Consider the following 27,249-nt stretch of genomic DNA (forward strand, 5'->3'; position numbering starts at 1 on the left):
CCGGAAAGCAGTGTGCAGATTGATTCCGAAGAAAGAGTGACACTGCAGTAACTTACTGCTCCGTGCCAGTCGGGGATGTACCGGTGGCGGGGTTTGAACGGTTGTACGCGACTTCTGGACAGACCGCTCCATGCCGCAGTTTCGTGTGCTTTTTTACCCCGTACGTCGTTACGGCTACGGCTGGTCTGTTGTTGTTGGTAGTGTCGCAGAATCGCTAGCCTGTACCGATAGCGCTAACCTGCATCGAGGGAAGGAAGCGTACGCTCGTCATCGAAGTCACTCCCTTTTGTTCGATGACGGTTTTCGTTCGATGACGGTTGCTCCGTGAGCGAAATTGGCCGACCGAGTATTTTTCCGGCAAGGGCATCAGCATAGATGCGCTCTCCCGCTTTTCGGGCGTCGGGTTCGGCAAACCGTTCGGATGCTGTGCTTCGGGTTGCGTGCGCGCTCGGACAAACCGTTCGGGTCCCAACCCGTTTGGGTGTTGGAAGCTGCGGCCTGCGTGAAATCCCGAGCCCGTGTGTACCGCTGACGATGACTCGGTGTGGTCCGGCTTCAGTTTGCACCGAAGCCCGACCGCGTACGGACACACGCTGCACGCGTTGCGCGCTTTGCGTTTCATCCACAACGTTTTTCGTGGTGACCGTAGCCACAAGACGACGACAACGGTTACGTGGTTAGTTGGGAGTGTGTCCAGCGAGTAAGAAATAAAAACTGGGTGGAGGCAGTTATAAAGGGGGGCTTGGGAAGTTCAGAAAGATAGTGTAGTGGAGAAGTGTTAAGGTGATTATTGTTGAGAGAGTGGCGGAGGTGAAAATGGTAGCCAGGAAAAGGATCACAGCCCATCCTTGGGCGCCCATCCATGGTGCAAAAGAGCATGGGAAATCGTTCTGTTCATTACAGCGCTAGATCAAATCAATTAAAAAGACTCAACCCAAAACAAGCTGATGGATCTTGTTACGAAGTTTAAGGAAGGCACATCGCTTAACCAAAAGGCCCTCGAATTTTACGACAGATTCGTTTGAACACCATTGAGGAGTGTCGCAAATGTCACTATTCGCTGTTGTGCATAAAATAATTTCATCTGGTGGCAATTGTTTACCCATCTCAAACCGCTCCCAATAGCGGAACACATTAATCTGTGCGGAAGCCCACTAGCTGGTCTCGCCTTAACGACCTCATCGTTCCTGTTTAAAAAAAGTATAAAAAAAGGAAAATGAATATCAAAAACCGACGCCGGAACCCGGAACCATTCCGCAAATAGCTACCGAGCGGTTTCAAGCATTAATGCTTCAATTTGTGCGGCTTTTTTGTGTGCTGGTGGCTGGATGGCGAGAAAGCACAACAGGAACGCAAACAAAAGCACCAACCATTATGTGTGAGCTGCAATTGTGGCGGTTAGCAGACACCGCCAGCTGCGTCCACGGGATGCAGATGATGAGACATTAAATAACAAAGCGGTAAAAAATTTAAAAAGAAAAATACAAAGCTGAAAACAGCAGGAAAAGGGCAGACCGGCTATAAAACAAATGAGCACAGTGTCCATGCTGCTGGGTGGAGAGAGAAAGAGAAGAGAATAATGAAGAAGAAAAAAACAATCCGCCGCACATAAAACCAACAACGCAATGAATGTCGTTGTCAGTGGCAGGATGACATTTTGTGAGCAAAAAAAAAAAAAACAAACAAAACAAAACACATACAACCAAAAGTACACACAAGTTGAAAAGGAAACATTAAGCCGGAATTGTTTGGTCTCTGCAAGCGCTCTGTCTCTGTTTGTGTCTGCGTGTGTACGGTGGTGCTGAGCGTTTCAAAAACGCGTGCCAAAAGTGTCCTGGGCCTGAGGTGTGGCAAAACGAAACATCAGAAAACACATCGGTTTGTGCAGCTTTCACCTTGCGAGCGGCACAGTATAAGGCACAAACACACAAAAACAAAGCCCAAAGAGCACTGTTTCTCATTTACCCCGTTTATCCGTGTGTGGGGCGTCGGAAATCGCCCTTGTTGCGGAAAAGTGGACCGAAGTTATCGGAAGCATGTTGGACGTAGGTGAAGCCTCTGCAGTGCGATATCTGTCCCGGTTACAGCAGTCGCTGGTGGCACAACAAAACGGTGAGCGGTGGTGATAGCATGCAAAGCAGCCCATGGGTCGTTTAAGTGCAGATAGTTGAAAGGGGACAGTGAACGCAAGTACGGGGTACACAACAATCAACTGCGGAGTTGAACTTGCTCCGTTTGGGAGCTTCCTGCGCTGCACGTACAAGCCTTTCCGGAAAAGCCGAGGGCTCGAAAGGTCGAGATTCCGGGGTGGGCTGTCCAAATCTGAATGGGTAGCAGAGCCTTCCGGTGCTACCTGGCACAGGAACAACTTGAGTCAACAGCAGTAGCAAATATGATACGGGAAGCTGCTCCGGCCGTATCCGTGCTTCTTACGGCAACGCTATCGTCCATCAACCTCATGTGCTTCTTTTTAGCCTGGACAAGGGTGCTTTGCAAGAATGTGGATCTTTAACGACAGCTAGAGTTCGGAACAACACCAGTTTTGGGCGATTCTAAATTGCTGGCAAGGCTAATTAGCAGAACAATGGAATCAAGTTTTCATAATTTCATAACTCCGAATGATGGTTTCGGTTTGTTTGCTGAGTACATTGTACGAAGTGTATTTTGGGGAAGAAATTTTTTCTATAACACTACTTGCGACCAGCATTAAGTGGCCCAAATGATGAATGTTTCCGGTAGTAAAAAGAACTTCCTGCTCTTAAACCAGAGCTCCAGGCTTTATTATTTATAATTGTCGATTATGTATAGATGTGAAGTATGCACATTCTTGTCCAAGCTCTATTCCTTTTGCACCTGCTAGTTATTCTCACAGACCACACAGCACAAGACCGATGAATACATATTCCATGCAGTTAAAGTTATTCTCTCGACCATCTTAAGCTGACAAAAATTGTGGCTAATCTTACACCTTCTCATACACCGTCTTGGTTTTTCTTTTTTTGCAGTGTTCCTAGTGCTAGCTAGTTCCATTTGCCGTCCCATTTCCTAACACAAGCGGTGAATCTCTAGAAAGACAGCACTCGGGTGTAAGGTCAAGTGCCGGAAAAGTGAAGTTGAAGTTACCCATCGAACATCACCACCAGAACTCCACTAGGTCGTGGACGCCGAAGTACTAGGAGTGTGCTGATGTGCTGATTATGGTTTAATGTAGTGATACGGCTCGAGTGATACTTAGCAGAGACTTCTCGGCGAATACGAAAACCTATAAGACGTGTGTCTGTGTCTATGTGAATGTGTGTCTTTTTTTGTGTACAAAAATGAGCAACCGGAGCAGGATTGTAGTAGCATCTAGTGGTACGCACTAGTGCTAGTGTGCGTGTAGGATAGTATTACCGAGAAATTGAATGTGCGTGTGTGTGTGTGTGCTTAGTGCTCGCTGCTTAACCTTTTGCGCCCTGTTGAAACGACAAACCCTACCATTACCCGTCGGGCGCTCAAGTGGCGTTACAGAAACACATACACACACGCTGAAGTACACATGAGCAGCTTTGCCGCGGTAGGCCGCACGATGCGCCTGAATGGTAGGCTAACCGCAGCCGTCCTATTACTGCAGGGTAAGCGCACCACCATATCCACCGTATACCTTTCTTCCCTGCAACCTGCAATCCCAAAACTGATGCGTCCCTCTTCCTCATGTTCGTACTATCACTTCGCAAGGTGATTGATTGGAAATAAGCGATTTGATTGATATTGACGTTCCACTTGAGCAGGCTGGCGCGAACGCGCGTTGTGAGAGATGCTGATTGTGCAAGCATTCAATTTAAGCTCGGCAAACAAACGGCCCATCCCATTGGCAATAATTGCATTTTGGTGCTTCCCACCGAGCTTGGGAGAGGGGGGGGGGGAGGAGAGAGAGTGAATTAGGCCGGTTTTTAGCTTAAGCTTACTGTAGCCATGGCATTTAGGGTGCAGATGGTGAACAGGTGTTATAAATCGGGATGATTTTCTGTTCCATTAGGCGTACGCTCAAGTTCAAGCGTGTTGGGAGCCTGATTCGGTTTTGTTCGACTCCCGATTGGGTCGTATGTCATAAGCTAATCCATTTTACCTGTTACTGTCATACACTGTTTCGCAAATTTTCTAGCGGTTCGCGTCTACCGTTTAACTCCCGCGAGCTGTACGATCTGCCCAAGTCCGTTGTAGGTAGTGCTTTCCAGCTGCGATATGGCAAAATTATCCTTGTACCAACATTGCGCATACAAAAACATACCGAAGAAAAATTTCACCTCTGCTGGTTATCGAAACGACAACGGGACATTTAAAATCTACGGCCAGCTCAGTGATGATACTCGCCGCTTGATCGCGCCTAATGTTCTTAGCCCACTTCCAACAACGTGGTGCGAAAGTTTTTAGTTCCCTCTCTCCACTTGTCGGACTGAAGCTTGCGTGTTAGAAAGGTGGGAGGCAAATTACACTTTTACACGCCCGTTTCGAAAACTTGCACCACAGTTGGACTCCGCTACTGAAGCGCCAGCCTGAGAGTAAAGTGAAAAGATAACAGATCTTTCAGTCACAGTCTCGTACCTCAGGGCTCTGCTCGCGCAATTTACAACGGCCTGCGGCTCATTGCCGTCTTCCTTCCCTGCCTTCCAACGTTCTGTTTATTCCTCTTTTTTTCTATCTCATTCTTCCCTCTCTCTCTCTCTCTTTCTCATCGTTATTTTGTTATCCAAATATGAGATGAGAAGACCACTTAGCTAGAAGGAATAATTTCCAGGCCCAACGTCTCCCGAGAGTCATCCTCTTGCGCCTTCGCGACCATTAGCGGTCGTTTTTTGTTTGTATCTTTATGTGTGTTTGTGTGTTTAATTTATAAGGACTGACGGGAAAAGCAGGGTAGTGTACCGCATTGCTTTGCCTGTCTGCTCGAGTTTGCTTTTCTCATTGGTGGTATGATTTTTTCACGAGTAAGCAGACTCCCTTGTTTCCTGTGTGCCATTTTTTTCTGCTGTATTGCTGTGTGTGTGCGCGCGCTTAGTTGTACAATTTTAGTTTCACACCATTCTATTTTTTTCTCATACACACGAGAATGCACACACAGTTGTACATATATTTAGGCATACACACACAAGCACACTCGTGATTGTGTTGTTACCCTTGCCTCAAGGCAAGGTCGAGCTGTATTTAAGTCCTCGCTTGTGTGTTCCGCGTGCCGTGAAGCGACGCTTCCGACATGCCATAAATCATGCTGACAAATTACTGAGTGACAGTTTTATTTTCTTGTCGCAATTAGTAAAAATATCTTGCGAGAGGGATTGGGAAAAAAGTTAGGAGGAGCTGGAATGGTGCGGGTAGCCAGGCTGCAGTAGCTTCCCGCTGTATGGGGAGGTGGGTTGTAATTTTGCGAGCCTTCCCGGGTAGCGCGTGCCCCCGCGGGAGTAAGTGATTTATCTTGGTGGCACATGTGGAGTCGGTTTGGCGATTCGTTGGTCTGCTTTTTTTTTCTTTTTCGGTGCATTCTTTTTCACCATAACCTATTGTCGTTTGAAATGATAATGATCGCAAGCGGAGCTGTGCGATGAAATCTATAGCACATTTTGTTTTTCAACCGTTTTCGAGCCCAAGGAAAGAATGTTAAACGCCTTTTGAACATACATATTTCAACTGTAAGTGCACATTTGACGTCCAACTAAAATGTGGGTGCCCAACTGAACTTCGTTTATTTACAGATATACTATTTGCCTTAACCAAAATTAACGTGCGTAGATATTAGTGCCTTTGGTCAGTCTGATGGTACAGTCGTCAACTCGTACGACGTAACATAGCAACATGCCCGGCATGGGTTCAAGTCCCGAATAGACCGTGCCCCATACGTAGGACTGCACTATCCTGCTATGGTAACAATAAGTCACTGAAAGCCAAGCTCACTTCACTAGTGGGTACAGGCAGGCCTTGACCGACAGCGGTTGTTTGTGCCAAAGAAGAAGAAGAAGATATTAGTGCCTTACAACCTTTCGGTCGCTTTACCAACCATGTTGAGATGTATATATGTAGGACTGAAGACTGTAGAAATTTTCACTAAACAGCCTAGCCTAGGAGTAGTCCATGGCTTTTGTTTATTCAGTTTTACAATTTCTACGATTAAATATTTGGTTTTTTACATGCAGCATTGTTTCAGCTTCTTATTAAGTCTTAACTGTCTGTCTAATCACGGCCGATAACATTTAACCCTTTAATTAACAACACGCCTGTAATAACTCTAAAACATTCTTCTTCTTCTTCTTTGGCTCAACAACCGATGTCGGTCAAGGCCTGCCTGTACCCACTTGTGGGCTTATAGGCTTTCAGTGACTAAATGGTTCCCCCCCATAGCAGGATAGTCAGTCCTACGTATGGCGGCGCGGTCTATTTGGGGATTGAACCCATGACGGGCATGTTGTTAAGTCGTACGAGTTGACGACTGTACTACGAGACCAGCTAACTCTAAAACATTATTATCATGCATTTTCATATGTTGCTTTTAAGTGGTGTCTTAAATTGGTTAAACCATTTTCACAAGATTATGCAAGGTATTGCTAATCGGAACGCACAACTCTAAGCATGTTTTTCTTAAGGACTGGATTTGCTGAAAATCATTTTGCAGGTTGATGAGCTTATTGTAGATGTAATAGGGAATTTTCACACTGCAGTTTTTAGCTTCAACAACCTTCTACAAAGTTCAGGTTCAGTAATGGATTAAGGTACCAGTGGTATTTGGTACTGTTCAGCTTCGGTGGTTCATTTATTTTTAAGATAGGAATAAAATAGTTATGACCCAATGCATTTTGCGATATTGTGATTAAAAACTCCCTCCCAAAACGTCAAACCATCATTTTGTGTTGCTTTCGTGTGGCATTCAGTTGTACACATGATAAACTAAATATATCCTGTCGCGGAGTCATAATTAAACATGATTAATGAGTAAAGTAAATGAAAATGTTTTGGGATTGTCGCAGAGCCACTCACAGTCTGATGAAAGCTCCACAGTATGCTTGCAAAATTCAATTAGTCGATTACAACATTCCCTTATATGATTGCAAACTTCCACAGTATGCTTGCAAGATTCTCCAACCGATTAGGAACATTCTTCTAAGTGATTGAAATTTTTCTTCTATGTTTTGATATTCTGTAATGGATACAGTGTTTTTTTAGGAATCATTTTTTATTTTTTTGCTTGTATAAAAAATAATTTACCAAAAAAACTCTGATTACTATTGTTCGTGAAATTTACGATTGAACAAAATTCTGATACACTTTAGTATTTAGGTTGGACGTCAAATGTTTGCCTGGAGTGACACAATGTTCAAAAGCAGCATCACATTGTTTAATTGGGCTTGAAAACGTTGTAGTATTAATCTGTTCAGGAAAGACAGGTTCGAAACTTTTTTATTTGAATAATGGAAGAAGATAAAAATTAATGACACTTTGTGGTGTAAGCTATGAATAAAATAAAATTGCGTGATCTTAGCACGCCTATAAACTGATTGCGACGCAACAACGTGGTTCCTAATTATAAATCACTTTATCGTTGCTTAAAATCATGGCGCAACCTTGTTTTATATATTGCTTTTAAATTTTTAAGCACATTTTAAAGCAACGAAAACAAAACACCGTAGGTCGTGAGAATTAATTAAATTTTTCTTGTCTTGCCCCACCCTCGTACCCGTTCCTCGTTTCGCTGCCTTTCCCGCGCGGCTCTGAAAATGCGAACCACGCCATGGAAACGAGTCAAACCCGAGAGAGGCGTCACATTTTTGCACCAACCAATCGTTTTCCATTGCCAACTTCGTCTGCTTCAAATTGCTTTCTATGAGCATAGGGAGTGTGCTATTTCAGCTTTTGCCTTTTTTCGTTTTTGGTGTCTTCTCCAATTCTATCTAACACTATTTTATGCTAAATAAAAAAAACACAACACAAAAAAGGCTAGAAAGCACTCCCGGGAGCACGAACTAGACAAAATGATCACCATCACGCGGGAATGTGTCGATGATTGATGGTTGGTTTTGACGTGCAGTGGTGAGTGTTAGCAAAGTCGCGGTGTGGTGGGCAAAAAGGCGGAAACGGGATGCGAGGAGCGATCGGGACGCGAAGAGGAACGGAAAGGGGAAAATAGGGTGAAAAAGCTATCAGCCCGCGCCTGGTGAGAACTTTTATGCTTCAAATCCTTTTAGCTGCTCCGGTTTGTGTGTAGTGAATGGGTGTGTTTTTGCTTTGTTTTTGGTACACTCAATTTTCGGGTCAAGTTTGAAAATGGCAAACCCGGCATGGAGACGCCTGGTGGCTGTTAAACAAAACTATCACCCGATAGCACACCCGCCCGGGCGGGCCGCTTGTATTTCCCCGAGCAGCCGATTACGAGTAGGGCGGGTGGAGAAAGTATGCGACCGTTTCGTTTACCCATTTTAGCTCGGTGTCACGATTGCAATTCAAATTGCAAATTCTGTTGCTCGCAAAATCGAATGTTGATGGCCGATGTGGTGGCAAGAGATATAAAAAAAAGAAACTAAGAGAACTTAAATTATTTTGGGAACTATACCAGAAGAAGAATTAGAAAAAGAAGAAACGTAGCAGAAAAAATGTATTATTGAATACAAAAAAAGTCAATGCTACCATATGGTCAATGGGAAACATAGCTTTTACGTAACAAGCATCGAATAAAATGTATAAATATAAACGATTAAGTATCAAAACAAACGACAAAACACCCACACATGTACTGGTTCCTAGAGATGCTAGCAAACGCAGACAGAAAACATCACTCACACTGTCCAGCAACAATCTCAGCTCCATAAATACACATACACACACGTATGAAGGGTAGTATGTACAAGTTCAGCGGACTCATACCGATGCGGGGCAAATTGGATTAATATGTTTTCCAGTCTGTTGCACGCGCAAGCGAGAGGTTGTTGTTCGATTTCGATTTCTGTCGAGGATTATGTTGTATCACGAACGTTTTGGTGTATGGCTGCAATGCCGAGGGAAAGCGCTGCACAAACATACACCCAAGCGCGAAGCGTGTGTTTTTTTGTTTGTTTTTTAGGTAACGTTGGGCCACGCTGCATGCACGTGCTTCATGCTTTAGCCTCGGAGGTCTTGTTTAGTGTTACGGGTTTGGGGGTTTTGGGGATTCATGCTATCTACCGCCGAGGGAAAATTCCGCGACGGTGTTAAATTTAGAGCTTTCTACGCAAGTTGCACAGGTGTTGGAGCTTTATCGGCTGTTTGCCTGCAAAGATGAGTTTGTTTGCGTGATGCTTTCATGCGGTGGAGCAATTTGAGAGTGTTAAAATAGAAAGTGTTGTTGCATGCAAACCGGACGAGCTGCGTAGTGCAACTGATAGCGTGTGGGTTGATGAACACCAAGACTGTGAGGTGTATCAAATCTGGAAGTCGATAAATAAAAAATCTCCTTTCCTCGCGATGTTTTAGTAAAGCCCTGTTTATGCTTTGTATTCACCAAATTTCCACCATCATTATATTCTAACTTCTGTGTGTGTGTGTGTGTGTGTGTGTGTGTGTGTGTGTGTGTGTGTGTGTGTGTGTGTGTGTGTGTGTGTGTGTGTGTGTGTTTATGTGTAAGATATAACCTCATTTTCATTACTCAATCCCCATACTTCACGCTAGCGTTAACGCTTGCCAGATGTCTGCAGCTGACGGAAATTACTGTGCCGGATGTGGTGGATGTCCGGGAGACAGTTACACTCTCCTGCAGCTACGACATGGGCACGCATAAGCTGAACTCCGTCAAATGGTACAAAGACGAACGAGAGTTCTTCAGGTGAGCTATGTTTCCTTCTTCTGGAGTGTCTACTGGAGCGATACGAAGGCCTTAACGCTAGAGGAGAATGTGGATGTTTTCAATACTCTTTCCGTTGTTATTCCAGGTACTCACCGCTAATGCCAAAGAGTTTGATGCTGTTCGATGTGGAGGGCGTGACGGTGCTGCAGAACTCGACTGGCCAGATCTGCAACCAGTTCATGTGTAGCATTCAGCTGCACCGGCTCAACATACGGTCGAGCGGATCGTACCGGTGCGAAATATCTGGCGACGCGCCAGAGTTCAAGCTGGCGCACGGTGTCGGCAACATGACGGTGGCCGGTAAGTGATTTTTGTAGTGACCCGTTAATCTAAGTAACATTTTATTTCAGTATTTAAAAAAAAAACATACACAAAATCAGGGAGCTCGAGAGCGTCATGCTTCGAGTATCGCGTTAGTTTCTCTCTCCCCCATTCTCTCTCTCTCTTCTCTTTCTCTCTCTCTCTCAAATACACACAAATACACACATATATACTCACTAAACTCTGGTGTTATTGCCGATATTACCAAGCAGTGTGGATTACAGGCTAAACAGTTTGTGATCGTTATGGGAAGATTTTTATTTGGGATACAAAAGGGGCATACGCGATGGTAAGGCCCTCGAGGGACCACTGCTCAATCTCTCGCAAATCCCAGTAAAGCAATAGATTATCGCCTCAATGACATGTGTTGAGCCTCCGTTTTTCATGTGTCTCGCGGGAAAGAGCGTACGGCATTGCGTTGTGCTCGATATGTACACGCTCACACATACACACACATGCTATTTACGGATGTTCAGGGACGCGTTGGGATTGGAAGCAAATCCCCAGCAGCGGAGATGCAGTATCCGGTTTTGGAAGCCGATGGAAAACTTTTTGGGAAAAGAATGCACGAAGTGCCTGTGCATTAGTTGTTTGGGCGTATGAGTGTAAGCAAATTATACGCAAGCAAATGCTGTACAACGGAATGCATACTCTGTTGAAGCGCCCAAGTTTACATGAAGTGATGAGACTGATCAGTGGTTTAACACTTTGTGCCGTCGGCCTGGCATCGCAGTGTTTCGGGGTGAGCAAGAGAGCGATGGGAACGTTCTCGTTCTTGCTTTCCTACCTCATTCGTTCGAAAGAGAATCGCTGAACCTCAGATACAAAACCGCTACTTAAGATTTTTCGGATGTTTCTCGAATTTTTGTAATGCTTTCCTCATTTTTTATCATTTCCACGATTTATTGAGCATTTCACAGTATTTTTGGATCCTTTTTATTGATTTGCTATGATATGATACCAATAAAACGTAAGAAAATCCAAAAATCTACGGGCTACGGGACAGAATCGTGAGATGAACGGGAAAAAATACGGGAATCAACCAATAAATTATGGGAAACCCTGCATAGGAAAGGATTAATTTGCCTAAGTATGGAAGCGTTAAAACAATAAGCGATCCTTTCATGCTATGATTAAGCTGTTTAGATGTGTGTGTCGAGTTGAAAATTTCCAGGCTTGGAAAACACACCCAGGGAAAAGAAGATGAATAGAGTAAGCATTAATTATTAAAAATGATACGGTGAAACCATTTTGGTGCAAACAAAAAGAGAAGAAGAAATACGCACGCATCTGGTACAAATTCTTCGCGATCCGTTTCGGTTTTCGGTGGTAGCAAATAATACACCCAACCTGGCTTCCAGGAAAGCGCTGTGCGGTTTACGGGTACGGCAGTTGCTGAATGATACTGCCGGGATACGCCCGGGCGAACAAACCATCGTTCCGAACAGAAAGTGTTTGTTGTTGTAAAAAAAGCAGCAATTCAAGCTGACAGAAAAGTAAAGAAATAATACGAAGAACAGGAAGACTAGTACACGCGCCACTCAGCATGGGGCATTGGCTGGCTCTTGGTGATATCCTAGAAATAAGTAAAGAACAAAAAAAAACTCACGGAAAATATCATTTATCTACCCATAGCAGCAACGTGCAGCCTACTCTCGGGGTTTAATTTTATTTTGTGGTAGCAACGTTGGACGGAAAACCTCCAAATTCAACCATTTACTTTAAAATTCGTATAGTAAATGTAAACCTATGGAGAATATTTACAAACTTAAGAGCTGAACAAGGCGTTACCAACTCTGTCCCTTACCAGCTTTTAAAACATTATGCTAAACCAGCAGCTTCGGATTAATATAATGTTTTGAATGCTGACAAACCTGGTTTTGTTTGGGCAACTTACCATAATTATTTTTGTTGTTGTGAGTGTGCCAGAAAAGAAGTGCTTCTTGATGTACGTTGTGAATGTTCAACTGATTTATCCCTGATTTGCATCAAACGAATAAAATGAACACATTCGAACTGCTCGAAAACTACTGAAAATGAGACAGTTTACCCTTCCCTGCGAGTGTGTTGCATTCCAAATTGGTAGCATTTTGAAATGCAAAACATTGTTGAGTGCATTCTCGAATCAATTGATCGTGTCGAAACCTCAATACAACTTGAGTTGGCACAGGAAACCCATCAATAGAATGCAAAGGAAGTAAAACATACGACTGTGTTTCTGGTTGGCTGCGAAGAGTGCAGGAAAGGTGGAAACATTGGGAAAGAAATTCCTTCGAAGAACCAAGCATTATACTTGACACAGACAACAACATCGTCAAAGTCATGTATAGATAAAAGAGAAGGAGAGAGAGAGAGAGAGAGAGAGAGAGAGAGAGAGAGAGAGAGAGAGAGAGAGAAATAGAGAGAAGAAGGTAGTGTAACCAATTCGAAACTGGCTGGTAAACGGTGTCACGAGTGGACCTCACAATCCACGATAACTTTAGCATGGCATATTGGAAACACTATAATCCTTTCGGGCTATTTACCAGCAACAAAAGCAAATCAGTATAGAAAAAAAAAGAATACAACAAAACTCTGCAACTGTTAAGAAATCATTTGTGCTGCATGTGTGTGAACTAGTGATGGGTAAAGTTGGCAAAAATCCGGAGTCGACTTCGATCCGACTCCGATAATTTCGGAACCGTGTCCAAAAGGAAGTTCGCGCAGTTCTGAATGGTAGTTTGTCCGATTTCGACTCCGGTAAAATCGGAAGCACTTCTTCAGTCTGGAATCGGAGTCGTCCGGAGTCGTTCGGAGTCACCCAGAGTCATCCGGTGTCGTTTGAAGTCGCCCAAAGTCGGCCTTCGAAACAAAGGCCTGTATACGAAATGTACACGCAAAGTAAAAGACAAAAAAAAAAAAAGAACACAAATCTAAATGAAATGTCTGATCGAAAAATAATTGTACCGGACGGCTCCAGTAAACGCCGATCGGCTCTGGACGACTCCGAATGTTTCCAATTTCTGTCGACTCCGGCCGACTCCGGCAGACCCCAACTTCTAATGACTTCGGGCGTCGGGAGGACTCCGGGCGATTCCGGAAGACTCCCGACGACTCCAGACAACTCCAGACGACTCCGAACGATTCCAGAAGACTCCAGACGACTCCGGGCAAAGCTAGTGGTTTCGATTTTGCTGGAGTTGGAATCGGACTAACAATAGCCGGAATAGGATCGGTTCCAGAGAGCACATCACTAGTGTGAACAGTTTATGATCTCTGTACAAGTGTTTTCGCTCCTCTCACTCCTCCCCGCCCTCTCTGCCTCTTTACGAATCTCCCGCCTGTTTAGGTCGGATGCAAGAAGAAGGTATGTAACATCGCGGTTTGAAACTGGACGAGCAATAAAAAAAAACCCACTCCTCACTCTCTCAATCCGTAGTTTGGGCGGGAAGCCCGGAGGGCTAAACGACCGAGCTGAAAAAACTACAATATGCAGAAAACGTCGTAAAATATGCTTTAGGATTCCAGGTCCATTTCTTTCAGCACGCGCTGTGTGCAAACAAGGCAGGCTGCGGAAAAGTGGCAGAAAGAAATAGAGAACACACACACACACACACACACACACACACACACACACACGCACACATACACTAAATTGGGCGATTGCAAAAATTGCGGCGAATTGTTCGAAATCGTTCGAGGTAGCAAACAAAGTAACAGATAAAGAGCGCCACCAGCACGCGGTCCCGTGCGCGAGCAGAAGGAAAGGAGAAAAAGGGGAAGGGCGCAACTAGCAAGCGATGCAAAACCATTTAGAGTAAGCAGGAAAGGAGAGAGAGAGAGAAAATGGCAGACAAACCTCATTTTGGTTCCCTCGCCCGTAGACCCCGGGCCCCGCTTAATGCTGTGTCGGTGTGTGCGATGCGGATAAGACCGATGGGGGTGAAAGCGAGAAACTCTGGGTGGTTTTTCAATGGGAATCTTTTGAAAACCCCGCAGTCCAGGATGCCGCTGCAAATGGATCTTGGGTTGTGTGTGTGTTTCTTTCTCTTTGCTTTACTCCGCTTGGAAATGGGAGGGGTGGTTTTTTTTTTGTTCGTCTCCATTTATAAGGATGGGTGGAGGATAATTTTAAATCTTCGAATTATTCCATAACACTCGCCAGCGCACAGCATCGCGCGCCGGTCGCTCTTGTGGGTTGAGGGTGCTGGGAAGCGAAAGAAAAAAAGAAGTGCACAAGGAGGACGCACACAAACGATGTCCTTGCGAAGAATCGACAGCAAATGCTGGCGAGCGATGCCCGCCGGCACCCTCTCACTTCTCCCTCACACACCCGCACACCGTTTGTGCGCGGAGCTTTTGCTCCAGTTTCGGGCTGCTGGAACGATGACAGCTAACAATCGGTTGGGAAAGGGGAAGGAGCAGGGAGGCGGCGTGCGTGCGTTTCGGGGCATGCCTGTGTGGCATGTCGTTTGGATGGTCGTTGAATAAAAGAGCAAGGCTTTTTAGCATTTGATGATCCCCTGCGCGCGCGCGCTCGCTCTCGCCCGCCCCTGGACAGTGATGGTGGGTGGGGATGGGGAGGGGGAAAGGATGAGATTTGATTATTATTATCACATTCTCGTGACCCACCGAGAACCAGATTGGAACCAGATTTCCTGCATTCTCACGACTGTCAAATTGGATGTGTGTGTGTGTCTCAAGGCGGCGTACTTTTCTTCACAAATGGTGGCAGAGAGGGAGAGAGTGAAAGGTATGGAGGAAAAATATGTCTGCCAAGAGGGGGAGAGGCGGGTTTGCATTGGCATGGTTGGAAACATTAAGGCCACACAATAGGGGGCTTCCCGGGCACCCATTTCCTTTGGGCGCTTTTCCGAAACGATTCACTCGTGTGCCATGCACCCGGCTCAGCGTACGAAAGGGGGTGGGGTTCCCCCGATGATGGAGCCTCTGTTCACGATTCTCTTGTTCAGTTCCCCTCCCTTCCTCCTTCTCCTTCCCCCCATCCCGTTACTCTCCCTTTATCCTCGGTTGAATTCTTTTATCATTCGAAAGCTTAATGTAGTGGAAAATTTATTGTTTCTTTACGGTGACAAGGCAGATTTTGGATTTGGCAGGCAGAATCACTTTTTCCTCGGTTAATTTCATTTTCGCTACGCCAATCGTTTCATTTAAGCCGCTTGCCGCCGTTGCTTGCGCCTTCCCTTGCTCTTTGTGTGTGTGTGTGCAGCACCGATATCATGAATTTTTGGGATTTTGTTGCGCGACTGCCCAGCCTTTTCCCATGCCGTCCTTCGAAAAACACCTGCCAAGAGGAGCGGAATATTCGTGCGTATCAATGCTGGCAAAATACCATCTCGCGTGCTCTACGCGCGCGGGGCCATGCACGAATTCGTCGGTTTGTTTTCTGTTTTTGCGCGGGGCTATTTTTCTCTCTCTTTCTTTTATGATTCGCTGTTCGCAGCAGCTGATAACCGCTTCTCATCTTTCAATCGACATCAATCCATCACTGAACGCTGTAGTGATGTTTTATTTCTTTTTTTTTATCTTCTTTTTCTCGTTTGTTATTCACCTGACCATGCTGAAGACAGTTGTTTTGCAGAATTTTCGTTGTTTTGTTTTTTTGTTGCAATTCGGCTTGAACGTACGCAGAGTAGCACGTGATGTGATTTACGCAAAGGGTGATGCTCCCTGTTGGCGGGAAAGCGGGAAGAAAGGTATCGAGAGTTGGATGCGTGGAATTAATTAACCATAAATGGCATCATGGAAGCATGCAATTTTAATAACGAACAAGGCAGCAAAGGTCGATTGATGATGGGATTATTCAGCACAAATTACAGATGAATAGCAGAAACTCATTTGCTTCAACATGATCGCGCGTCTTTGCAAGCTTGATTAGAGTCGTTTATTGTTTCTTCACAATATCTGTTCTATTTGTCTAGCCAACACAATGGGAGGAAAACAAAAATACCATCTTACTTTTTACTACTATCACGTGACGTCGTTTGCAGATATCATTTGTGTATGCCTATGAAAGTGATGTAACATTCCAAAACCGGCCGTCAAATGTGCCCGGAAAATGTGCCTCACCGCGCCGGGTACTGTTTGCGTCAACCATATGCGTACTGTTTGCGCATAGTACGCCTTGGTCACTAACTTTATTCCGTCAGTTACACGTCCGTTCGCATACATTTGAGCTTTCGAAAAGTAAAACAAGCACTCCTATTTCGTCGACGGCTTGGAAACAGTCCACCCCATTTTTGGAATGCCATTTGCAAACCACTTTCCAATCACTATCAGGCCTTACCCTTTGCGGCCGTCAACCCGAAAAAATGTAAAACCAGCTGTAACTGGCGCGTACCTGCTTCCCTTCGCTTGAAATCCAGCACTCTTTCGACACAGATCGAGTGGGGTTCGTGCTCGATGGGGCTGTCAAATCGCTCGAAGGATTTGAGCCTCATCTCCGTGCGCCACAATCGCATTGGAGAGGGTTGAAGATTCCACCAGGCAGGGGTCTGTTTTTGCCGCTCTCAAAGCAAAGAAAACAAAAAAAAAAGGGATTGGTTGTTAGGGAAAAATCCCAATCGATTTTGCAAAACCACCAAAGTGTGGGGCTGGGGTTGTTGGGCGGTCGTCGTGTCACTTTCACTCTCGCTTGCACGGTGCCTTCAGCTGGGGTGCCGGGGTGCCACACACACACTGGCGGTGATTTATCGACGTGTGAAACCGATTCCAAGAGGCGTTTGGGGAGGGGGAGACACGTTCACTTCACCTTCTCCTTCGCGTCGTTCGGGGTGAACCACATCCGCTCGGGCTTCGGATTGATTTGCCAGCCTGATCGTGCTCGCGGGAATAAGGCCGGCCGATTTCCGACACAGCCCATACATCACTCGCGTGGGGTGGAGGGTCGTGAGTGAGCGAGTGTGTGGACATATGTATGCTGCTGAAGCATGGTTGTCGGATGATCGTGAGCAGCTTTAAACCACGTTTGCCAATTTGACAATGACAGTATTATTTCTCTCTCTCTCTCTCTCTCTCTATTTTTCTCTCTCACTCTCTCGAACTCCCGAAATGAACAAAATGGTTGTTATGGTAGGGATTGATTTGAAAGGAAATTTGAACAATTGATCACATATGGGTACGGTTTTGATAATTCACTTGCGAATGTAAAAACAGCATGGCAAACAAACACCAATCATTCCCGCCCGGGTGGTGGTTGATAAACATGACAAATGCGAGCATCGCGCTACTAAAATACACACACACATACACATATTGAACAGCGAAGAAAGAAAAAAAACCGAAAAACCAGTCGTTAATAAATTAACACGAAACGATCTACTCCTGACTGAAATGAAATTAACTGCCCTGCTTTTTTATGTACAGTTTGCATGTGTTTCTATTTATTGATTATTATCTACCCCTATGCATGGAATCGAATTTGAATTAATTAGTATGCGGTAACCTCACACAAACACACTTTTCTAGCAACAAAATAAATTGGTCGACGAGCAAGAGGAAAAGGAAGCAAACAGGGTGTGTAATTTATGGGAGATAAACACATTTTCAAACTAGCAAGTCGCAAACAATAAGGGAAACGCTTTAGTAATTTATACTGTGTGTGTTCGTGTGTATATGAGTGAGTGTGCTTTTTTTAAATCAATTATTTTGTGCAAACTCACCAAACTATGTAGCGAATCGTGCTAGTTTTGATGTTTGTCACGTAGTCAGGGAAATATAAATTAATGGTAATTAAGTGGCGAACGACGCACCTTGACAATCTGTCAGCGAGGCAATGCATGCACCGGGATTGCGCAGAACTGTGCTGATCATTGGATCTTATTTTATGATGATTCTCACAAAATTTATCGATTGGAAGCAATCGTTGACAGGGCATAACTCAAAAAAAGGCTGACAGTTTTTTTTTAAATAGAAATATACACAATTCTACCATCGAATGAAGAATTACGGCTTGTTAATGTTTTTCCTTGCCTTTGCACTACCCAAGTAACAAAATCGACATGCTTTCTCATTCTACCCAATAGATCAGTAAACCTGAGAGAGCGAGAAAGCATGTCGATTTTGTCGCTTGGGTAGAAAACAACATCATAGGATTAATCGGACGTTGGATGGATGTCACCTTCAGAACCCCTGCCCCTTCCCTTCATTTCCTTGCTCCCCTTCCCCTCAAATACAGCCTGAAACATCATGTTCCCGTTGTCGAGAACATAAGCGGCGGACGAGTAATCGAATCTCACGCACGCCCGCACGCACGCACACGGGGCCGTGGACCGGTAAAGTCACGTGCCTGGTTTCCGTGACCGGGCAGATTTTTGCTTTGTTTTGTGTTTTGTTTTACACAGCCACAGATGGCATGCTGGCAGTAGCAGGGAGAAAAATTAGTCATCGTTCCGAGTGACTCATTATCCTTTATGCGAGAGCGGGGAAAACGCACGTGGCCAAACGTGTTGCCGGGAATGTAGCTGTATCAGTTTGCATGGTAGCATCCCTCCCTTCCAATACCTATTGATTGCATGAACACACAAACGCACACCGTGAAACTTTGTGTATCATGTAGATGAAATAAATGGAACGAGAACGAGAGGAAGTAGGCGAAAGTCGCTGGAAAAAAAGGAGCAAAAGTTTGTTCGGCATTTTACTGTCCTTGACTGGGGTTGGCAAACGGAAGAAAACGCAACCTGATGAACTAGCCCCACCAGCGCCGCTATCCACCATTTGCAAATCCTGTTTGACTTTCCCTGTTTCTGCCCCTGGGTCGCCTCCACCGGCACGCGAGGCAAGATTCAAATCCCGTGCACCCGTTCGCTTTCTCGTTACAAGCCATCGCCAGTGCATCTCTTTCGGCGCGCTGCTCGTGACTGTGGGTGTGTGTAAGTGCTAAATTGGGAAGCTTGGCGTGTCGGCACGGGCATGAGATAATTATGAAAAATTAGAAAGTTTCCGGCGGTATTCTTAATTACGCCAAAAGCAACATTAATTAGCCATCAATTTGCACTTTTATCGTGTAAGCGCTGGCGCTCTGCTTGGCTGTGATAGTGGTGCGCTACTAGTTCGAGGAGCGCCTGTGTGTGTGTGTGTGTGTGTGTGTGTGTGTGTGTGTGTGTGTGTGTGTGTGTGTGTGTGTGTATGAGAGCCCTCGAGAGCACGCTTATAGTTGTAGCTGAATCGCTTTAGATACGACTAATTGTGGAACTTAAGCGGCGAACGCGGGGCATTGGGGCGAGAGCCCGGTCACGTACGCGCCACGCCTGATCAAGTGGTTCGGGGCTAACGGGGCGAGCTTAATTCGATCCATTACCAACGCCAAGGTGCGGACCACCACCTGCAGCCCGATATCTTGGCGTATCTCTGTGAGTGAGTGTGTGCGTGTGTGCTTGTTTGTCCAGCAGCTGCGCGGGAAATGGGGGTAAGATTAATTGGGCGAGCAGCTGAGGACCTACCGCGGATTGCGTGGTTTAGTGTTTGGAAGGCGAAACCACGTCCCGCTCGGGATGGCTTGCTCGTTCCTGGGCGCAAAACTCAAAGCTCTTGGTGGCCAAATTTTTGAGCATTCCATGCCTGGTTTCCGTGTTGATTGATCCGCAAACTCGGGAGCCCCATTAGCCTGCACGCTCGGCAGAAGCGCAGCTTCGCGGCCATTAATTAATAATCGTAATGAATTTGCGCTCGAACAGGGCCTAGGGAGGGGGTGGTGAGGGCTGATGGAAGAATTCCTTCACGCTGCCAAAGTACCGCCTCGACTAACGATGGCTCATTCTTCATCTCGCCCTTCCACCGCACAGTCTATCCGCAGTTTGATCCCATCATCAACGGGTTACAGCACAACGGGGTGCAGCACAACTACGCGCTCGGCGACTTTGTCGTCGCGAACTGCTCGTCGGATATGTCAAGCCCACCGGCCCGGCTCTACTGGTACATCAACGATCGCAATGTGAGTATGGGCTGGTACGCGAATTCTTCACTCGTAGCGAAATGTTGACCCCCCCCCTTCGACAATTTTTTTTTTCTTTTATTTCGTTTTTATCCCAAAAGGTTCCGTCAGATTACCTGCAGCCGCAGCACGAGTCGACGGTCGAGAACGATGGATTTCAGCTGCGGCAACGGACGCTCGAGATCCGGTTCTACATCGACGAGAAGCGGCTCGGCAAGCTGAAGGGCAAGCTGGTGCTCAAGTGTCTCGCCCGAATCGACGCCATCCCGCAGGCGACGCGCGAATCGACGCAGATCATTTACATCCCGACGACGGACGAGCTGCGCAACCAGAAGCTGATCAACTGGCGTGGCTCGGACGGTAAGTGGAAATGGAGGGTGTGTGAGTAGGGGGTGGCGAAGGGGAGGTTTTTTATTGCGTTTGGGGGAACAAACGATGTAAGAGTGGCAGACTTATTGGGAGTTACTGGGCGTTGAAGATAGCGAGAACCAGCTGCAAGACGCTTTGACGAGCCTTTTTGATCGTTTCTGTACTTTCAGCCGCTTACCACACAATCAACCCACCGTCCATCAATGCAACGCTCGATGGCGAATGGTCCGTGGACGAGGATGCTCTGCTCCCGTGACGGAAGCATGTCTACGCGAGCGGGACGGGATTGTTGTGGTGACTGGCAGTGCTGGCTGAGGGTTTGATGATGAAAGGAGCGGGACGATGACAATTTTGCAATGAAAAATAGCATCCCCTTGGGACGATAGCAACAGTCCTTGAGAAAAGTTGCTGTTTAATGGCATTTGTGAAAATTAAAATAGCTATTTCAGTGCATTTATCTCAATAGTCGAAGTCAGCAAAACCGGAAATAAATACTCATTCGTGTCATTTGAAATTCACAAGCTTTTAAATCAAATCGCCTGTTAGGTCATTTGTTTGTTGATTGATTTGTATTGATTTTTTTTGTGAAATATTTTCTTGGGAAACAAACATCCTCACAATTGCAGATTTAATGAATGAAATTTTGTCTTCACAGCTTGCTCGTTACAGCACGCTACGCTCGCCCGGTTGTCTGTACTCTTCACCGTCACGCTTGGTGGTTTCAGGTGGTTCGTGTAATTGCAGACATGCGTGTATGAAGTAAATCACATCGCACACACATCACATTCCGTTCGTTGCTGGAGAGAAGCAGAAGAATCAGCGGAAGCATCAGCAGCTGCAGTAGCAGCAGCAGCAGCAGCAGCAGCAGCAAAGTAAGTACATCCAGTATACAAACTAGCGCATGCCAGTGGTAGTTGAAGAACTATTAGTAGAAAAAACCCAGAAAAGTTCATCAGGGTGCGTATCACGGGCAAAATAGCAATGCAAGCAAGCAGTCGAAGAAATAAGGAGAATTGTGTGGATATAAACATGATTCACGCAAGCACGCATGAGATGAAGTAAAAAGAAGGTAAATCAAAATTGAGATTTCTTATCCTTGTTAGTACCGTACCAGTTTATGCTCGGTTGTTGAGTGATCTCGTTGAGTTTCGGACTAAGTTGCGCCAACACTTTTACCAATTTACCCTGTTGCATTTAACGCGAACGTTTACGCATACTATTAAGAGTAAGGATTGGAAAACAACGTAAAAGAAGCTTGGAAGATGGCAAACAATAAGAGAAAAATTAAGTAAACAAATAAAATAAGAAAAAAAGGTAACCAACACGGATCGATAAACGCATCAAAATGATGACCAGTAGCAGGGGAAAGTAGGCGACAGAGTTGAGAAAGTGAACACAACATTGTCAAATTGAAGGGAAAACGCAGTAAAATGTAAATAATTAATCACTTGGCTTCGGCCCACACCAGAGCTAGGACCGGCATGCTTAGAGAACGGGGAGAGACAGTGGAAATAATGCAAAAAGGGAAAATTGGTATCCTGGTGCGCTCGAAGTCTCAAAATAAGGACAACCAAATTGAAATCGGTTTGGTTGACGCGACTTGGAAACAATAACATGTTGCTGTTTGAAAATGGCACTCAGTGTGGGGCGAAAAATATGAAAAAGAGGCAACCGCATCCTATCGCCTGTCGCCTGAGTGTAAAAATAGCAAACACAAAGAAAAGGAAAACAAGCGATTTCCAAGCAGCGTTTTAGAGAGCCCTAACGAGCGTATGGGGAAATCCTGCAGCAATGGTGGCAGTCTAAAAACTAAATTCTAGAACAAAACAGATCAAATATACGAAGCCGGAGTTAGATAGTTTCATAGGATATTTTTCTACAGTTTAGTTAATGACAAATGTTGATGGGTTTTGTTACGGCGAACGTGTTGATTTGTGGCTCGCGCGTATGTCTGTGTGTTTGAGAAAGAGAGAGAGAGAGTATGTACGCTTGGTGAAACAAAAACAAACTACTCAGAATAAAAAAAAAAAAACAGAAAGTGCTGCTGAGTTGAATGCAGCACAAGCCAAAATCAGAATACTTGGAGCTATATGCATGCGGGTGTGCGTGTTTGTGTGTGCGTGTGTTACCATCATGGCCCGATATGGTGCAGTTAGTAGATCTGGTGCAGTTGATGTGTTGATCCAGGAATGGTGAAAAGCAACAACAACAAAAAACGCGCTTTCAAGTTTAGAAGTTTCTAACACAAAAAAATGCTAACACAAAGCATGTTGATTTCTCTCGCTCAATCTCTCACTTCCTGGCCTGCCAGTGCCCCTTGTCAGTGCCCCCTGCCTTCCGTTGGGAGTTGGAACAGGGATTGTAGATTACTCGGCGAGTGTACGACGCGTGAAATATGGGCCCCTTTCGGCCATGATGGATGAATAATGTCCAGGATCGTGCCCACCCTCGCCACGTGTGGACTGGTTTTATTTTGTGATGCAGCTCAACATCAGCGCAAAATATGGCAGGGAAGAAAGTACGTGTGAAAGAGAGAGGGAAAGAGAGAGAGAGAGAAAGAGAGAGAGAGAGAGAGAAGAAGAAAACGGAAAAACGCACTATTACGCACTCCTCCTTTTTCTGTGTGAGTGTGGCTTAGCTAGTCGGGATGATGGAATCACTCTTGCCCATTTCTATATAGAGCGTCGCTGCTTCATACTGACGCTAAATGATCTATTGCTTTGCAGTTAACTTTTTTCGGATCGGGCGGACAGCCGTGTTAGGGCGAGTTGCATTCCGCACTTCCTTGCAAATGGTTCCAAATGCAGAGAGGCAGAGAAAGAGTGAGAGCGAAAGCGAGAGAAATAACGTTTCGTGTAGGGGTGTGTGAGAAGGATAGAGACAGCTGAGAGAAACTTAACCGTACTTCAATGATTTCAACCCGCCATCGCTCTTTTTGAGGCAAGTGCGGAAGCGCGTTGTTGCGAGTACCTACTACCTTTAGCGACCTTTTCCAGCTGCGTATCTGTACGTCGGAGTGTGTATTTATGTGTGTGTGTGTCTGTTTGTAAAAAAGATCGATCAACAGCAGTGGCAGCAGTTACGCAAGCGGCCGAAGGGCCTGTTCGGTGGGTTGCTGAACATTTTCGAGCACGAAACAGCACGAAATGTCACTGGCAGAGAATCCCCCAAACGGTTTCCAGAGCTTGTCGGCAGCTGTCAACGTGTCAAAGCGTTTTCGTCCGTTCAGTTTAAAGGACGGATAGGCGAAAGGCAACAGCAGCAGCAGCGGTAGCTGCAGCAGCAGCAGTGTCAGCTTAAAATGAGTTTTGAGGTCCGCTGGTCCGCTGGCCAGGTCTGATTGTTGAGTGGGGGGAAGGGACACATTGTGCCGTCTCTAATGGTGCGCCCGTTGCTGGGGAAAACCGTTGTACCGTCCCAATCGCTTTGACAAGTGGAAACCCTGAAACTGGTCGTCGCCTCCTAGGCGCCATTTTTGAGTAGTAATGAAGTAGTGCGGGGGTTGTATGAAGGTAGTGAGCTATATGGACGCAACCACAGTTTCACCCTTCCATGCGGACTCTATTGCTAACCGTAACACGCACAACCACGCACACAGAGACACCAAGAGACTAATCGTCTTCAAGATGGCCGGCCTGCTGGTGCAAGCGCTGTGAGAATGACTGCCGGCGTCCCTCAGCAACATAACTGGCTATCGTATTTGAGCCTATCCGATTTGATAGCCATGTTATACAGAGGTCTTAAAAAGCACACTCCAAGTGTTTTTGGGAAACCCCACTAAACAGAGAAAACAAATCAAAAGTTCCACATTACCAAGCGACATTACATGACTCGCGTGGACTGGTTAGCACGTTCGCGAATGCTCCATTTAGGAAACCGAAACTGGCAGCGGGTTGAACCAACCGGCGGGAACTACCTGGTGGTGGTTCAGGCAGTGGGAATACGAGGCCTTATAATTTGTATATTTAGTACATGTGGCATATGGAAGCAACAAAACAAAACAAAAAATAACACACACTCCAACACACTTCTAACATACACACTCTATGTGGAATAGGTTACACAACGTGCTAAGGCGAGCCTTCAGAACTAGCAAAACGCTTGCAAGAATTGCTTTGCAGTTGAAGGCCGCTTGCGTTGGTTTAGTTGTTTGTTTTAACACCTTTTTGTCTTTTGAACAAGTTTTTACACACAGATTGATGTGTGGCATACGTCAGCATGTATAAATCGATAGGTGTAAAGGTCTGTAACACCGATAAAAGGTGTAATAAAAAAAAAACTTCCACTTTGAAAATACGTAAAAAGATGGAAGTATTAGAGCGGGACAACACCAAAGGATAAAAAGGGGAGAAATTTGAGAAGAAAAAAAAACAAACATACAAACAACCAAACCAGAAAACATACTACACTCGTTCGTGCAGAAAAAAAAGCAGAAAAAAACAAAAGTAAGTCAAATTAACAAACTTTCATTGCTAAGTATCTACCGCTGTTTGTAATTGAAATGCTACAATTTATGTGTATGTGTGTGTATGCGTGTGTATGTGGAGACGGGAGCGAGTGTGATCAATACCGGACCGGTGGAAGGGTTGATTTGGAGGATGTTTTCTTATACCTAAAATAAGCAATGCTACCTTATCAGATATTTATTAACAAAACAAGAGAAAGAGAGCGGAAAAGAATGCTAAGCGCGCTACTGGCACAAAAAGAAAACGTTACTACATAAAAGAATAGGCATACAAAATCCTTACAAAAAAAAAAATCAAGACAGAAAGCAATGAAGAAAAGTTTGCATAACCGAGAACACATCTAAACGAAATAAGAGATATTGCCAAACCAGTAAAAGAAAAAAAGAGCGAATAAAAATGAGCAAAACAGAAACGGCGAGCAGCAGCAAGCATTATAAGAAAAAGGGAAAACATAATTGCACAATATATAATGGATTTTTTTTGTAATATAGTGTTATAAATAATATGACGCCACAACACAAACATACATCCCTCACACACCCACAAACACAAACACAACAGTATTATAAATTCACACATACAAGAACATACAAAAATGAGAAATATACACTAAAACACAGAAATTCTCGAAACGAAAAGAAAAATGTAAACATAAACAGTGAAAAACAGTCAACGTGTTATCATCTACTGAGTAAGTAAGCAGCTGAATGTAAATCTTAACGTATCTTAAATGATCAAGGTGAAACATTATACATGAGTACCGAAGACAGAATGCAGAAGCGGGTGGAAGCAAACGAGTGAGTTAACTGATGATTTATTATTTGTATGTTATGGGAGGATTTATTTGTGTGCCACACCCACTGTGCGACTGAGTGACACTGCGAGTTTGTAGAATTACGCCTGTTCCCACTTTACTTCGAATCTGGTTGCTGTGGATCGCAATCCATGAGAATGAATCGGTGTCAACTGCATCCGAGTCGTGGTTAACTACATTTGGATAGTTCTGCGTATGAATTGCGTTCAGTTACGTTTGGATTTAACAGTTGCTCGACATTTTCCATTGCAGCCCACCGTTTACTGAATGAACGTGTCACACATTTGGCCTTATGCATTTATTTTCTGATAGGAGAATATTTTCTTGCTGTTTTGATTGCGGAACATGTTATAATGTCATACACAACTAAAAATGTATGCAAGGAAGAAGGTTTTCGTGTCGTTAATTCTATTGTGTATGATCTGAAGCTGCAACTTTTAAATGTTCATGATGTATAGGAACAGTATTTTTTATAAAAATCATAGGAAGCTTTCTTTACCTTTTATTAATTCTTATGTTGTTGACCACATGTGCCGAACAAATCTCCACACTCTTTTTCTTTTTGGCCTCGGTCGTTAGCTGGTTATTAAACTCTGTTAATTGTTATTAATTCTTACTAGATTTATTGTTCGGCGCAATTAGATGATCCGTCCTTGATAAGGGAGGACGGTCTGGTTGGAAATTAATTCCAGTGTGTGGAAGTCGACGCATCTATCGAATTCACCACCGGTGCACCTTCACAATCGTCCATGGCTCAATGCATCCATTAAATGCTGTTCATCGTTCAAATATGAGGTTTCACTTGCTAAACTTGTTCTCATTTAGATTAACACATAGAACAACATGAAATTGTAACAAATTGTCTGTTATGTAATGAATATCGTGGGGAGCGCCGATCAGTCGTTGATTCAACGGTTCGCTGCAATGAAAAATGAGTAGATACTGCTAAATCGCAACGTAGTTGATAGCGATTCAGACGTTGTTGACAACGATCCATTCTCATGGATTGCGATTTATAGCAATCGCATAAAGCAGGGAAGAAAAGTGAAAACAGGTATAATACGTTCAACCGTGCATAACACAAAAAAAAACAAAAAATAAGTAGACGCAGCAGAAAACCACACCGACATTATTCGCCCGAAATTGCGCTTAATGTGATGAGTAAGTTCAGTTGCTGTGCTGTATCGTAGGATCAGCGACAGGGGTTTTTTTTCTTTTAGTGGTTGATGGCGAAGATGGTGGAGTGCGTATAATCGGCAAAATGGCTACGTGTGCAGGAGTGTGTGTAAATGTATCACACACAACCTTATGGTACGGAATGGTCAGGAGAAGTGAAACAAAAGCTATATTATCTGTAAATGTAATTAAACATATCACTGGTCGCCTCGTCCTAGAGAAAAAGATCGAAGATCGGCGTCGTTTAACAAACTAGGAAAAGAGTGGGAAGGAAGGAGAAGGAGAAATAGGTGGAAAAAGAGAACATACACGCTCCATCAAATACTCATCC

At 44.8% G+C, this 27,249-nt stretch overlaps 1 protein-coding gene across 4 annotated transcripts; it reads left to right on the forward strand.

Moving 5' to 3' along the window:
• Window positions 1–547: 547 nt before the first annotated feature.
• On the forward strand, window positions 548–25,278 carry LOC120906087. 4 transcript variants are annotated; one of them, XM_040317532.1, is made up of 7 exons: window positions 548–676; window positions 3,006–3,614; window positions 9,667–9,820; window positions 9,927–10,141; window positions 19,945–20,093; window positions 20,195–20,453; window positions 20,633–20,976. In XM_040317532.1, exons 2-7 carry the CDS (start codon window positions 3,539–3,541, stop codon window positions 20,716–20,718), a joined length of 939 nt encoding a protein of 312 aa, XP_040173466.1. In that variant the 5' UTR covers window positions 548–676; window positions 3,006–3,538; the 3' UTR covers window positions 20,719–20,976. The 4 variants fall into 4 exon arrangements, with proteins under 4 accessions (XP_040173466.1, XP_040173468.1, XP_040173465.1 ...); XM_040317534.1 differs by lacking the exon at window positions 20,633–20,976 and adding an exon at window positions 21,118–25,278 and having other exon boundaries at window positions 549–700; XM_040317531.1 differs by having other exon boundaries at window positions 549–700.
• Window positions 25,279–27,249: the final 1,971 nt, after the last annotated feature.

Source organism: Anopheles arabiensis, chromosome X (assembly GCF_016920715.1).
Source record: "Anopheles arabiensis isolate DONGOLA chromosome X, AaraD3, whole genome shotgun sequence".
NCBI lineage: Eukaryota > Metazoa > Arthropoda > Insecta > Diptera > Culicidae > Anopheles > Anopheles arabiensis.